This window comes from Labrus bergylta, chromosome 22 (assembly GCF_963930695.1).
Source record: "Labrus bergylta chromosome 22, fLabBer1.1, whole genome shotgun sequence".
NCBI lineage: Eukaryota > Metazoa > Chordata > Actinopteri > Labriformes > Labridae > Labrus > Labrus bergylta.
In genome coordinates, this window is record NC_089216.1 from 19,526,517 (window position 1) to 19,542,227 (window position 15,711).

The 15,711-nt window shown below is 41.4% G+C and overlaps 1 protein-coding gene across 4 annotated transcripts in view; it reads right to left on the bottom strand.

Moving 5' to 3' along the window:
• dock11 (dedicator of cytokinesis 11) overlaps positions 1-15,711 on the bottom strand; it is an 87,979-nt gene that overhangs the window by 29,433 nt on the left and 42,835 nt on the right. For 3 of the 4 annotated variants that reach the window (XM_065950226.1, XM_020645582.3, XM_020645583.3), the window contains exons 29-37: positions 15,432-15,515; positions 14,209-14,320; positions 13,795-13,833; positions 11,780-11,961; positions 9,680-9,793; positions 7,282-7,357; positions 4,291-4,376; positions 2,845-2,965; positions 2,523-2,589 (exon numbers count right to left, since the gene is read on the bottom strand). In XM_065950226.1, the coding sequence (XP_065806298.1) occupies positions 2,523-2,589; positions 2,845-2,965; positions 4,291-4,376; positions 7,282-7,357; positions 9,680-9,793; positions 11,780-11,961; positions 13,795-13,833; positions 14,209-14,320; positions 15,432-15,515 (881 nt within the window). The remainder of the gene's footprint in view (positions 1-2,522; positions 2,590-2,844; positions 2,966-4,290; positions 4,377-7,281; positions 7,358-9,679; positions 9,794-11,779; positions 11,962-13,794; positions 13,834-14,208; positions 14,321-15,431; positions 15,516-15,711) is intronic. The other variant, XM_020645584.3, reaches the window with a different exon arrangement.

The window sequence follows — 15,711 nt, forward strand, 5'->3', positions numbered from 1 at the left end:
GGTAATGTAAGTACTCAACACAAAATATATATATAACATAAGTTTAGTACATTTTTAATAAATTAGATAATTAAGTGTAAAGATCCTAATAAAACTCTACATTTTATACCTTTAGTTCCCTTCGTAGAAAACCTGAGGTAAAGACGACAGGTATTAAAAATAAATATAGAAAAAGTCAATCATCTTGCTGATGGTCTTCTCTTCTTTGGAAGCTCTTATAACACCACCAGGTTTAACTTCTGCCTGTTTTATAGCCCGTTAAAAACTACTCAAAGTAGAATTGATTAACACGATGAGATACTACAGTGTCAGAGGAATATTATTGGTTGTCTGGTGGGATTACATTTTTGTTTAAATCCTTTTTTTCAATCGCAAAGAGTTAGCAAAAGTAATTATAACAGTATGCTAATGCTAGATGCCCCTCACTAACCAAGCTATAGCTAGTATTTCCTGATCACTTAATGTTTTCTAACCACTTGTTCCTCTCCATTTCCACCCATTGGTTTAAGTAATGTCTCTTCCAGCTCCAAAGGGCCCAGATTGTGACAGGCACAAAAGCCAAACCGGAGACTTAAAGACAGTAGTTGACAAACCAGAGATGGCCACTTCTCAAACACTGTGTAATAAGTAAACTGCTTTAACCACTACTGTCGTTACCCTGACCCCCAATTATCATAAAGTGTTTTTAGAGGATGCTACAATCTCACATCAGACACATCATCCCCACAGATCTGGACAGTCACCAGTTTGCATATCAGGCATCCCTAGTCACTCTTCACACAGCCCCGTCTCACCTCGAGCATCCAAACACACTCGTCAGGATGCTCTTCATTGACTTGAGCTCCGCCTTTAAAACAATCGTCCCCCAAAAAACTGTGACATAAACTGGGTAACCAAGGAACCCAGTGGATCATGGACTTTCTGACCTTCAGATCACAAAACGTTAGAACAGGTAACCACAAATCCTCAACTCTGATTCTGCACACAGGTGTGCCACAGGGCTGTGTACTCAGCCCAGCCCTGTTCACCCAATGACTTCACCCTGATTCACACAAAAAACTCAAATAAAGATTGCGGATTACACCTCTAAAGCAGGACTTATTACAGACAACCAGGAGGCAAACTACAGAGAGGAAACATCTGGCTGCGTGGTGTTATGAAAATAACCTGGTTCTGAACACAACTGGAACAAATTATCAGTGTGGGCAGACAACAACCCCCCAACTTCAAAATAAACGGTGAGGAGGTGGATAGTGTGAATAACATCCAATTCCTGAGAATCCACCTAACTAACGAATTTACATGGTCTCTCAGCACCTCCCACCTGGTAAAGAAGGCTAAACAGATGATTTTATTTCTAAGGAAACTTCAAAAAGCTAGACTCTCCTGACAGCTGCTGGTCAAGCTCTACAGGAGAACCATAGAAAGCAACCCTCTGTCAGTGTGTCACCGTGTCGTATGTCAGCTTCCCAGCAGAAAACAGAAAGGACTTGGACTGGAAAGTTAAAAAAAATATTAGGAGCTGAAGTTGTGTATGCTGGCCGCCTACAAAGGAGAAATGAAGGACACACCAAGGACACAGTCTGTTTGGCTGCCCTAACATCTCGGAAGAGGTATCGCATCATTAAATCCTAACAGCCTGAGGAGCAGCTTCTTCCCCACGAGCTGTAGCCTCCATGACCCCTCCTCCTCCTTCCCCCACCAGGAAACAAACTCACACACATACATTGTGTTAAGGAATGTACTGAATAATGTAGCACTGCTGCACTTTAAACCTGCTGCAATATGATCACTTAGTGCAATTATCATTATTCATTCATCTTTTTTGCACAACATATTGTGAGTTGCTTTCTCTTTTCCTTAAAGGCATTGTTGTGTTAGCATGCTAATGCTAGCGATCTTTATTATGCTCGTATCTTCACACTGCATGTAAATTTACCTGAAATGAGCGTGATCTAGAAACACAGTTAAGCAGTGAGTACAGTATGTTATTCTTCTTTTCTCTAGTCCCTCAATTAAACAACTTTTATACTCGAGGGGAGGAGTCAGCCGGCCGTCCGGGCGATGTAAACAAACTGAAGATAGGACTCTGAAAACATCACAGACAGTGGGACTCGGGTGTTACACCCATTGTAGACAGTCATGACTCACAGAGTTATTTTCAGAGGAGATACTTGATTTATATTACATTTAAGTGTGAAAATTGCTGGTTGTCTTTTATATTTCATATCTCATTTTTTTTATCTTGTCTCTGTCCCTGCTGGGCTGCTTTTCACCAACAACATGTGGATGTACTGGACGATAACGTATCGTATGTCTTAATATTTGCTGTCCAGTTTTAAAGTCACTTATCACACGCAGTGAAGTGTCAGATTGAGAAAAAGTGTCAATGACATGTATATATAAATAAATAAAAACAATGTAAGACAAGACACAACAAAAACATGGGGACACACAGGAATTACAGTATCTTATTCAATACATTGCACCCAGTATGAAGTGAAGCAATGTACACTACTCACTCGAGAAAACTGAGGAAGTTCATGATGTCTTGAGGGCTGACTTTGCTCCAGTAGGCATTGAGCGTATCTGTGGACAAACAGTCAGTCAAAACTCTCCCATGAGTGTGTGTTTATTAAGGTGTGGTGAACTGTTTGAGAGAGGTCATGCATGATGCTGGATGACACCCTGTTGACGCCTAGTTGACAGTCAATCCTGGGCTTCATTATTAGATCAACAGTCGAGCCCAGTTTCTGACCCAAGCTCCATCCTTCAACACCTGCAGGCATGGTTGCGTTAAAGGATGTTTTAATGTGTGGTGTGTGGTTATAGATCATCACTGACCCTCTGACAAGGTCTTGACGATGTGCAGGGAGGACAGCAGGAGGCCTTTGATCTCATAGTGTCCCAGTCTGCCGGTGGGAGGCATGGGGCTGCTGCTCATGGTGGAGCAACGTCTCTGCAGCTGGAACAAAAACAACAAGAAACCTTTAACGGTGTGATTTAAAATACATACGGGATAAAACATTTTGGCACTTTAAGGTCAACAGCTTTTTCAAATGTCTGACATGTTGCACAGATTGCTTCTAATTAAAACATACATGCTCACACAGAACAGAGAAAGGACAGCCGGAGCCTCAGACTGAGGTTGAAAAGTATACCGACAAGGTTTAAGACTGATGTTTTTTATTTTTTATTTGTTAGCCATTTAATTACCTTAAATGTTTGAGTCATCCCGGTCCAATGCAGTTATAAGTGTACTTGAAGATGGGGCACCGCTAGCCTAGTAATTAGTGCAAGTTAGAGCACACTCCCCATGTACTTTACAAAGGTTAAAGTCCTCGAAAGCAAAGGGGCAGGATTTTGAATCCAACTCGTTGCTCCTTTCCTGCATGTCTATCCCCGATTTCTGACTCTATCCACTGTCCTGTCTCTCCAATAAACATGTAATAATAATACATTTTAAGTTAACTTGACGATGAAAATGTGGCATGAGATAATGTTCAAATAATGAATACAGTGACCAAACAGGGCCCAGGTGAGATCCCTCTCTCACCTCTGCTCTCTGCATGAGAGGCAAATGTAACTTGTGTATCTTCATGAGATACTGTATACATCTGCTTTCACAGCTTGGATGAATCTTAAGAAAGGAGGTTTACCAGAGCTGAACTGACTGTGCTGTAAAGAACCACAAGAATGTATTTATTTACACAGATGATAAATAAATAAAACCTCCAGTGCGTCCATATTCAACATCTGGACTAATCAGAAGATGCAAACTCAGCAGGGAACTTGAATCAGCCTGAGTTCAGACAAAGCCCCGCTTCTTCCAGTAGAACCTATCAGCATATCTCGTCCCACCGTTTGACATGTGGTGTCTTTCAGCACAGAGGCATGAAAAATAACTTCACCTTGACATTAATGGTGCTCTTTGGCAAGCGATGAAAGAGGAAAACTACAATTCAAAGTTCAATTGTAGTACCGTCTCATTAAATGTGACACAGTGGCCTACCAGAAGAAGAAACTAGTTTGTTTTCTTGGGCTTTGTGTTCAGAGATGGGAGGTGCTTCACACTCAAGAGGACAGCATACACTTCAAAAGCAACAGAGAGCTGGAGTTGTGCTAATGATTTCATTATGTGAGCTTGTTATGACTACATGCACAGTTCAGACTTCCAAAACGTCGCATGTACGTGGCATGAGCCTTAGACAGAACATTTATAATCCCATTTTCAAATACCTCTTAATGATAGAAGTGATGTGTCGTGCTGTATTCACACAGTGTTCTCACCTCGATGCTGTCTGGTGTTCCCGAGTCCATGAATAATGAACATCTGGAGTCCTCTCTCCTCACATGGCCATTCTGAGCTGGCAGACCTGGAGCCAACACAGGGCAGTATTAATGAAATCAACAGACAGCGGCACGACAAGGTCAACTGAAGTATGTACTTCTCTGTTTACATGTGGATAGCTGTTTGATTTATTATTGTTTTGAATCATTTATTATCCTGTGGAGGCGGGTAAATGCTTGCAACACTTGAATCAAGGGTCAGGACAAATTTCTCCAAGGCCTGCTGCTATGGACAAAAAGCAGCAGATTATCAAATTCAGATGATGTATAGAGAAAAGGAGACGATCAGACCAACATAAACATAAAGACAAAGCTTGGTATTTTAGAAGAGGATGGCAAAATATTGAAAATATGAAACAAAAAAATCAGCATTTCCGTAAATAATGACAGATACTGATCCTCCCTTGAACACAATTTAGGATGATAATGGTTAAAAAAATATATCAGTAATGGCTGTTAGCTATTTAGCTGATACTTCCTGATTGATAAAAGGATAAATGGTACAGATAGAAGGGGAACTCTGCTTTTACAAAGTCAGATCAAGTTACCCCCCCGGCGCCTGAGATTTACTTGTTTACGGCCTTCTGTGGCTCTGAGGTTCTGAGAATATAATCAAATGAGACCACCAGGGAGAAGAAGCCGCTGAATATGCCTTTTGGGAAGTTGTGAGAAGCACTCACACTGCAGAGGAAAAGGTCAGGAGAGCTTCTCTTCCGCTGCTCTTTAATGTCTATTTTTTTATCAAATCCAGAATTCTTGGATTTGCATCATGCAAAGTATTCACATGTTCATACATACACTAAATGTTTACATTTTTATCTAAAGCCTTCTAAGCCTTACTATCCTCTGCATCACTGAAACAACAAAGCACAACTCAAAGAACAAGAGTGTGACAGAAACAGGATTCTTTGAGCTGATGCTGATTGCTGATGTGGATGGAGCTGATATGGAATGAAAATAAACCTTTTTTTAAACTTTTATGATTGTGAACAGGTACTCAGATGGTGTAATGGAAAAAATTCTGTTTACTGTCGAGGACACAATAATTAATACATAATAGTTATGTTTTGTCTTTACCCAAGGGTGAAGGTTTCTCACAAATAGCTAAATATCAAAGATACTCAGACTTGAAGTTTCCTTGACATGACTGAGCGCAGTCTGCTAAACAAACAGGACGGTGGCATCATTTCAAAATCATCCCGAGCATTGTCTTCTGTGTCACACAAAGAAACATTTTAGTATCGGGGCATTTCAGAAGACTTGAGCAGAGACTGATAACCGTGATGATTTTTACCAATATATTTAAAACAAGCATCGTCTGTGGCTGTCAATGTTTTGGTGAAGCATTCATGCAGGTTTTTTCCTCAGACTCTTTTAAAGCCATTATGAACTTTATGTGAAGTTCAAAGATTCTAACGCGAGACCAATCCGCTACCAAACGGGTGTAAGCTGCTCCACTGTTGCTTTTTTCTTCTGTAATTTGTCCCTACTACAGCGCACCTTGTATTACCGAATATTACCCGACACACACAGCGAGCACGCCGGCTTCCATCAAAAGTTTAAGTTCCAAGATTCTTCTTTTTTATGGAAGGAAACTTTATTCTTAAATTTAAAATAAATAAAAGACTGTTAAGGTTATTAACAAAGTTCACGGTCAATAATTGGCATCCATTACCAGCGACACATCCCTGTTAAAGAAAGGGTTTTTAAACTGAGTTTTCAGTTTAAACTCTCACTTCTTCACCATAAACTTTATTTGCCAATAACCTGAACATTTATTTTCATTATTATTATTTATTATCATTTATTCATTTGCAAATTGATCAATTTGCACCTGATTCTTTCACATCATTTTTATAATTTTTCACCCTGTGCAGCACTCGCCTGATTCTACCTACAACGATCCTTGAAATGTTCACTCTTTGAGGGCGTAGTCCTTCAGAGTGTAAGACTCCGCCTCTCTGGGAAATTATTTTTATAGCCGTTTGTGTCACTAACCTGTTGACAGTTAACCTTATCAGCTGGCAGATGTTCCACCTGGGGTTAACTTTTTTCACAACTTTTCCAGTCGTCTCATGGCACTGTTCCAACTTGTTTTTAAACACTTTTGCTGGCATTAAATCCTACATGGGCACATCATTTACCAAAAACAACAACATCTCTCAGCAGACTCTTTTGATTTGTTATCTTTGTGCTATTTTTAACTGAACATGGGGTTTCAATGATTGACAAATCATCACATTGTTTTTATTTTCCATTGACACAACGCTCTCACATTTCTTGGTGTTGGTAATGGAGTTCGCCGGGGGGGGGGCTACTTTCACCATGCCTGTTTAATGTCTACATGAATGACCTATCAGACCAGTTAAGAAGCTGTAAAACAGGATGTGTGATTGGCAACGTGCTTGTTAACCATCTTATGTATGCAGAAGATTTGGTTATTATTTCTATCCGATACCAGTCACCTATGTGGAAGCATTGGTATAATTGCCTTATAACAATTTTTTACCTTGTGTGTTGTTGTATTTCTTTTAAATGGACCTTGAGACTTCCCAATAAAGCAATAATAATAAAATAATAATAATAATAATTTTTGGGAAACAGGGTTGTGCATTCATCTTGACTCCATTCAACCCAACTCCCAAACAAACGGTGCAGACACACTAAGATGCCTCCATCGTCACACACTGTTAAGTGCTGTGTTGTTTGTGAAGGCAAAATGTAACTTAAACGTACACACACACACACACACACTCTGTTGACGGCAGATGTCTGGCACACAGCTGCAGCTTTTAATGAGAGAGACAGTGAAGCTAATGGATCAAAAGTGTTGTTGTGGTGCTTTGTTTTTGTTTTTTGGTAATAATGGATGATCTTTTAACAGGAAGAGGCCAGATGCCATGTGTAGTATCTGTTGGTATCTGAACTCACCGTGGTCTCTCTCCATCACCGTGCTGATTCTCCTGCTGTCCACTGAACTGGTTGATATCAGGTCATCTCTGGAGCCCTGGACGTAAACAAGATGGAGAGAGTGAAATCTGGGCTTCCTTTAGATGATCACTTCAGGTTTTAGTAAAGGAGGTAAAGAAGAGAAATGTTTAATATAGTTTTTGAAACTTGGTTTAGGAACATAGACCTGATGATGTGATTTCACATGCCCCATGCTTTGTAGAAAATATTTATAATTCACCAAGTCCATCCTTTAATTCGTGTTTACATTTTGTCATATCTTTTTTCAAATATGAATATTTTTATATCCAATTTTGTATTTTATTTTGGAGTTTGTTTTGTTTTTGCGGTCTGCTGCGATGATGTCACATCCTGTAGATTCACGCTACTCTCTTCAGACAGCCTGAGACCCCGCAAAGGAGAGGTGTGCACGTTGAAGCTCCCTCTTTGTTCTTGTTGTCTACAATCGCTCGACCTTTACCCTCATCCCACAACCCTTATCTTTTTCTCTTCCTCCCTCCACCCTAACCGTCATCCCTTCCTCCCTCCACCCTTACCTTCATCCCTTCCTCCCTCCACCCTTACCTTCATCCCTTCCTCCCTCCACCCTAACCGTCATCCCTTCCTCCCTCCACCCTTACCTTCATCCCTTCCTCCCTCCACCCTTACCTTCATCCCTTCCTCCCTCCACCCTTACCTTCATCCCTTCTTCCCTCCACCCTAACCGTCATCCCTTCCTCCCTCCACCCTTACCTTCATCCCTTCCTCCCTCCACCCTTACCTTCATCCCTTCCTCCCTCCACCCTTACCTTCATCCCTTCCTCCCTCCACCCTTACCTTCATCCCTTCCTCCCTCCACCCTTATCTTCATCCCTTCCTCCCTCCACCCTAACCGTCATCCCTTCCTCCCTCCACCCTTACCTTCATCCCTTCCTCCCTCCACCCTTACCTTCATCCCTTCCTCCCTCCACCCTTACCTTCATCCCTTCCTCCCTCCACCCTTACCTTCATCCCTTCCTCCCTCCACCCTAACCGTCATCCCTTCCTCCCTCCCCCCTAACCTTCATCGCTTCCTCCCTCCACCCTAACCTTCATCCCTTCCTCCCTCCACCCTTACCTTCATCCCTTCCTCCCTCCACCCTTACCTTCATCCCTTCCTCCCTCCCCCCTTACCTTCTTCCCTCCACCCTTACCTTCATCCCTTCCTCCCTCCCCCCTTACCTTCTTCCCTCCACCCTTACCTTCATCCCTTCCTCCCTCCACTTTTACCTTCATCCCTTCCTCCCTCCACTTTTACCTTCATCCCTTCCTCCCTCCACCCTTATCTTCCTCCCTCCACCCTTACCTTCATCCCTTCCTCCCTCCCCCCTTACCTTCTTCCCTCCACCCTAACCTTCATCCCTTCCTCCCTCCACCCTTACCTTCATCCCTTCCTCCCTCAACCCTTACCTTCATCCCTTCCTCCCTCCCCCCTTACCTTCTTCCCTCCACCCTTACCTTCATCCCTTCCTCCCTCCCCCCTTACCTTCTTCCCTCCACCCTTACCTTCATCCCTTCCTCCCTCCACTTTTACCTTCATCCCTTCCTCCCTCCACTTTTACCTTCATCCCTTCCTCCCTCCACTTTTACCTTCATCCCTTCCTCCCTCCACCCTTATCTTCCTCCCTCCACCCTTACCTTCATCCCTTCCTCCCTCCCCCCTTACCTTCTTCCCTCCACCCTTACCTTCATCCCTTCCTCCCTCCACTTTTACCTTCATCCCTTCCTCCCTCCACTTTTACCTTCATCCCTTCCTCCCTCCACCCTTATCTTCCTCCCTCCACCCTTACCTTCATCCCTTCCTCCCTCCCCCCTTACCTTCTTCCCTCCACCCTTACCTTCATCCCTTCCTCCCTCCCCCCTTACCTTCTTCCCTCCACCCTTACCTTCATCCCTTCCTCCCTCCACTTTTACCTTCATCCCTTCCTCCCTCCACTTTTACCTTCATCCCTTCCTCCCTCCACCCTTATCTTCCTCCCTCCACCCTTACCTTCATCCCCTTCATCTATCCATCCTCAATCTTCCGATCATCCAGCCTCGCTCATCATTTTGATCTCCGCCATGCACATTACAATAAACTAAATCAACATATTTCTGTATCAATTTCTGCTCAATTTGTATTAACAAAATGTGTGAATCTGTTAAATTAAATCACTTCCAAGAACTGTTTAAATACATTATCCCGATGGATTCACATAAATATCTCATACTACATTAAAGTTTATTCAACATACTTGCAACAAGAATTGAAACTTTTGGAGCAATAATTGGCTCTCTTTCAGATCTTGCATAATCAACCCCACTGTCAGTGCAGACAGCTGTGGCTCTGAGGTGGACTCACATTTAAGCCGAGCCCGGGGCTGGAGGTGTGTGGCTGGGCAGACAGCTGCTTCAGGTTCTGGTAGAGGAGCTCAAAGAGTGGCAGGTAGAGCAAACAGATCCTGGCCTGCTGGTTCTGAAACATGAGAAAAACACTCCATGAGGTTTTGAATAATGTGTCCACAGCTGCTATCAGAGGTGGCTGCACTCTATAAACCGGCTGGTTTGCATAACAGACGATGATATCTTTTAGGAAAAGTGGAGGCACCGTTTAGTTTCAGTTTGTTTGGGTACTCAGGGAGACTTGTGTCAAACATGTGACGCATAAATAAAAACATGTGTTTGTGTGAAGTATGGATTTGGAGCGATGAAACGATGTGTGCATTATCATACCTCCATGGCTTTCAACCATGACCTGTCTTATAGACTGCAGTACAGTTTATTTTTCTAAATCGGGTTGACCTGTAATTGATCATCTATATAAATGATCAGTTTTTTTTTTTATTATTATTATTTTTTTATTATATGTACTTAAGACTTTTTTAAATATATTTATTCATTACCTTTATTTTCTTAAGATGTTTTTTAAATGTCTGTTGCTTTCAATGCAAATAATGTTCCTCAGCAAAAAAATGTACAAGTGCAATTTTTGTTACTATTATGCTTGCTGAAAATCAAAAGAAACAATCTAAAAAAAAAAACCCAAAAAAACATAACCTTACATAAAGTTTGCAGTATAATCTACATGTTAGCATGCTCATTTAAAGGGGAAACTGCCTTCTCAAAACAGTCTTCAATTCTAGTCAAGACTCAGTTGTTTCTTAAAAAAAGACTAATGAAGTCTGGTCATGGACTGAGTATAGAAAGGACATAGTGTCGATGACGTCAGCAATGTTGGAAAAGCAAACCCTAGCTTACTAGCTAGCTAAGAGCTGGAGTTGAGGTGGGCCTTTAGCCTCCTGGCAAATAGCTCCCACACACTCACCTGTCAGTCATATCAACTCCACTCCTTATTAGGAAAAGAGTGTTCTGCTTGGTCAGAGTACGCTGCCTTCAAAATGTAATCTTTAAATCCTGTGGAGCTGCTCTGTTAAAAATAATCTAATGTTTTCCAAGTGTACATTTGGCTGTAGATGGTTTAAGTGTTGATTGTCGTTGTTTTTTGATATCTTGCCAAGGTGCTACAGATGACGATTAGCCTATGGCTAAAATCTAGCATGTTTAAGCTCACAAGTGGTCAACATATTATGGTAGGAAGGAAATGAACTGAAACTCTGGGATCATGACAATAGGACTGACTGTCACTTAGGGGAGCGCCATACAAACCTAGGGGTTTTTTTGTTGTTGTTTTTTGTTTTCTTTCTCTCTTCTTTCTCCTTTTCCTCTTCTTTTCTTTCTTTTAATTTAATTTAATTATTTTATTTTATATAACCAATTTGTTTGTTTGCCCTCCCTTAAGATGTTAAATATCGTAGAGAAAGGGAAGAAAAATTCATGTATTTATGTAACACAGATCCAAGCTACCTCAGCTTGACTTCAAACTACTTTAAACAAACTGTAATACATGTTTCTGTATTGTAAGAGTTATTTTTTGTATTTCGACATGACTGGGGGGACACAACCTTTTAGACACCACACCACTTATAAAAATGTAAAATATTGTCATCCTTATGTTGAATATAAAATATGTGTACTGTATGTTAAGACATGATGACAATAAAAAGTAATCAAAAAAAAGTTTTGTTGTGTACTTGAAAGGATGGATTTTATTTTTCATTTTTTAAAGATATTTTTGGACCATTTTTGCCTCTATTGTTCAGGACAGCTGAAGAGAGACAGGAAATGTTGGGAGGAGAGAGTTGGGGGTTAAAAGGAAAAAAAAATGGCTGAGGCCGGACCCAAACCCACGGCCGCTGTGACGTGGGCCACAGCCTCCCCACATGGGGCGGGCGACACTGCTAGTATATCCGGCGCCCCAAGAGGGATTGGATTTTAAAGTAAAGATGGCAGAAAATAAATTTAAAAGGCAAATGCTGTGATGACCAGCGAAACGTTTGCGTGTGAGAGAAGAATCATCCTGAACACTAACTCTCTCCTCTTCCTCCTCCCCGCCCTCTCTCACCTTGAACGCCATGTAGCGGTCGTCCATGGCGTGTTTGATGAGAAGGTTCTTGAGAACGCTCACAGCCAGCTGTCTGACCTCGGGCCCTTGCTGCAAAGCCTCAGCCACTTCTCTCAGCAGCAGACCCACCAGGAAGTGGTTACGGCAATAATCCTCCGTCAAGCTGAACTCCAGACTCTGCTCTGTGGTCGGGCCAGAAAGGAAATTGAATTTGTAACACAATAATGATGTAGAGAGTGAAGAAATTTCCTAAGATCATAATCTGATAGTCTTGAGAAATTAGTTTTCCTTATGTGAAAGAGACCGTTAGTACAGGCCAGAAGAAAAGTGAGAATAACAACATCATGTTTCGGTTGACTTGTTGTAAATGAATCAGTTTTATGCCTAATTAAAATTGAAAGGTTTTATTATTGCTTCAGATTTAACTGATTTAGAAAGATATAAATACACATGCACCAGGATTGCACTAAAGTGGTGCACTAATGTTGGAGGTTACAGGACATAAAACAAATGAAATCCTGATTGGAAAATAATCTTTTAATGCTGAATTTCTGCTTTTAGATTGAGACAGTTTTCCTGAAAATCAAAAAGGGCACATGGAGGGACTTTAGCTAGATCCCAAGAAACTTTTGTCAGATCCTCAGACACTTTTACAGGATCCTGCAAAGCTTTTACAAGATCACAAGAAGAACTTTCAAGAGCCTGATAAACTTCGGCAACAATCAGGAAACGTTCAATTTCCTGAGAAGCTTTAGCAAAAATCCTTAAAAAACTTTTAAACAGAAGTTTATAAACTATTGCTGGATCTCACTTCTGAGAGATCTTGAAAAAAACTTTATACAAGCTCCAGATCCAAAAGATACTGAATGAATCTGGATCCCGAGAAGTTTTTGCTAGATCCTGAAAAACATTCTACGAGATCCAAGGAAACTTTTGAGAGATCCTCGGAAGCTTTGTCTGATCTTACCAAAGTTTCTCCTTCCAATTATATTCTACTTTTAGTTTCTCAGGATGGTTCTCACAAAAGATTATTTCCCCCCCTCTGTGTCCCTTTGGGGCTCAGTAAAAAAAAAAAAAAAGCATTTAAACGTATTTATTTTTCGGGACTATTTTTTGAAACGGGGGAGAAAAAACTATTTTTGTGTGAACCAGGTCTCAGTCTTCCCTTTGTCTTTGGATATATTTTTTGTCCTGCACCCAGTACTCGGATGTGCATGCTGGTTGATATTTTTGGATCACTAGATTCTCCCATTTGAAATCTCTAATAATGATAGTTACAGTATATATCTATGTCATCGATCAGTATTTATGGTGTTTTGCAGTGAAACCTCAACACAACAACAAAATCATTCTAGCATTAATGTTTTGCACACCACACAAACACATACGACAGTTCATTACTCATCGCCTACATTAGCACACGTGTAATGTTGGAAACATTTCATTCTGCATGTGAAGAAAAACAGAGCGATAAATGGACAGAAGATCAGACAGACGACGTGCTGCTGGAAAATGACAAGTTGTCTGTTTTTAGGACGCAAACAATGACATACAGTTTCACAATAATGCTGTGGTAATATTTAAAAACAGGTAGTGCAGCCTGGGAACAGATCTGTGATTATCTTCTTCAGTGACAGAGACAGACCATCAGGTTGACAGATGAAAGAGAGAGAGAGAGAGAGAGCAGACACAAACAGTGAGAGAGAGAGAGATAACCCAGCCTCGTGACAGATGTTTGTATCGAGTATTTTCACAATCAAGCATCAAGAGAAAGAGATCAGCTGATTCCCACAAGCTCCTCTGCAGTACAACACACAGGCTCGGGCGTATGAAGAAGTTAGCCTAGCGTTAGCATTGTGAGAAAGTGAGTGCAAGTGAATGGATGTCCTATGAGGAAAAAAAGGGGGAAGCTGAACAGGATGGCGGTGGGGGGGGGGGGTGTTAGTGCAAGGAGATGCAGGTTGTTTGCAGACGGTGGCATTGATGTAGAGTTGGGTGCGGTGAGAATCACCTACCTACAGGGCCAAAAAGCTCCGACGCATACGGAATAAAATCTAAAGGGAGGGGGGAGTAAAAAAAAAAAAAAAAAAAGAAAAGAAATTGGGGGTAAAACTGTAAACAATCCATGCAGCATTTTCAAAGCAAAGTTGTTTTTTTTCTCTCGTGTGGTTGTATAAAACATGACGTGTGAACAAGTGGTTGATAAACTTGTTATTCAGGAACACAGTAGAGGTAGGTGTGTCAACTGCCTCCTGCTTTTGTTTTTTTTAACTTGTGGGTGCGTGAGGCCAAACTATCAGGTTAATGAAGGGAATCAGTTTGGTGGATCAGGTCAGGGAAAGGTCAGCAAGGGGATTTGGGGTTCATGTGAGAGCTAGTCAGTGGTTACATGTGTGGTAGAAACAGCATGACGTGTTTGGAGCCCTCACCTTGTACCCTCTGCAGCTTGGTGCGCCCAAATGCCATGGGCAGGTTCAGAGGGATGAAGTGCTCGTGGTTGCACATGGCCATCAAGAACTCAAATTTCATTTCATTCAGAACCTGTGGCAAAAAGAAAAGAAACATGAGCGCGTGCATACCGTGTGTATGCATTATGTAAATCTTTTATCAACCGCCCCCGTGAATAAAGATCATTCTCCTTGTTGTTTAAATTAAATCCTCGACTCAGTGACCTGGCTGTCTCTGTTTCATTTGTTAGTCAAATGTGCTGCTGATAAAGAGAGCTGGCTAAGGCGCAGCACACAGCACGTTCTGATGACTGTTATGTGTCGGTTAGATAGCATGTTTTGTCTTCCAGATAAAAGGTGGTGCACCTGATTTCACAAAGCAACTCTCATTCTTCCTCCATCAGCTAAAAAAATCAGTGTCTCTAAGTTTCCCCTACGGTACAGCGACGGCGTCAACATTTTCAAAACTATGATGCTAGAAGTTTAAAAACAATAAAGTCTCTGATCATTTTATCAATGATGGTATCAAAAAGTAACAAAGCTTTGAAGAAAACCACAGACTGTAAAGATGTTTTTTAACCAAAAGCCATGCTGAGTGAAAGAGAGAGCGCTGTCTAAATTGCACAAATATTTCAGCAACATACAGGTACCAGGAACTGATACATTGCCAACATATTGGAGCGATTGAGACAGCATGCAGGAGTTTGCCTGCAAGAAGAACAATAAAAACCTTTGCACATCCATTTCACAAGACAGGTGTTTAGGAAAAATGTAAAGGTAAACTCCAGCACACTGTCAAACTTGCAAGCAAACATTTATTGGCAAAGTTTCAGTACTAGGTCTGATGGAGGTCTAATACTGTAACGATGCTCACTGCAACTAAATGCAACTAATGAGTTCTGGAGTTAACCTTCAAGCAGGAGCGTGTCCAGAGGGGTAACTGGAAATCTTAACCAAAGTATGCTAACATTAGCATGCTAACACAACAATGCAGGCCACAGGCAACTGCAGCTCGAGCAAAGGATAATTTTGTCCGCTGCCGAATTCTTTTTGTTGCCGCGGTAACTAATTAGATATTGATAACGCTTCATCATCACTAGAATAGTATCAAATTTTAAAAATCTGATATTTTGACAACCTGACAGTCAAAAGCCTCGCCTTGTTTTTGAGTGGAAGATGTTTCTGTGTTCTGTTCGAGCACCTACCTTGGGATCTTTGAGACCAAAATGACACATGTAGTGGTTGACCAGACCGAAGGCGAAGCCCCTGTTCATGAAGGTCAGGCACCTCTGAGGACAGAAAACACAGGTTAGCACACATTTAACTGAGAAAGATTACAGACAAACACATGTTTGAGATTGTTTCCTCAAGATCCCAGAAAGTCAAAAACACTGTTTGTAGGGACGACACCCCGAGAGGCAGTAAAATATCAGCACATAAGAGGGAAGAGTCAAACTGGTGAGATGAGGAGATTAACTGCTGTTC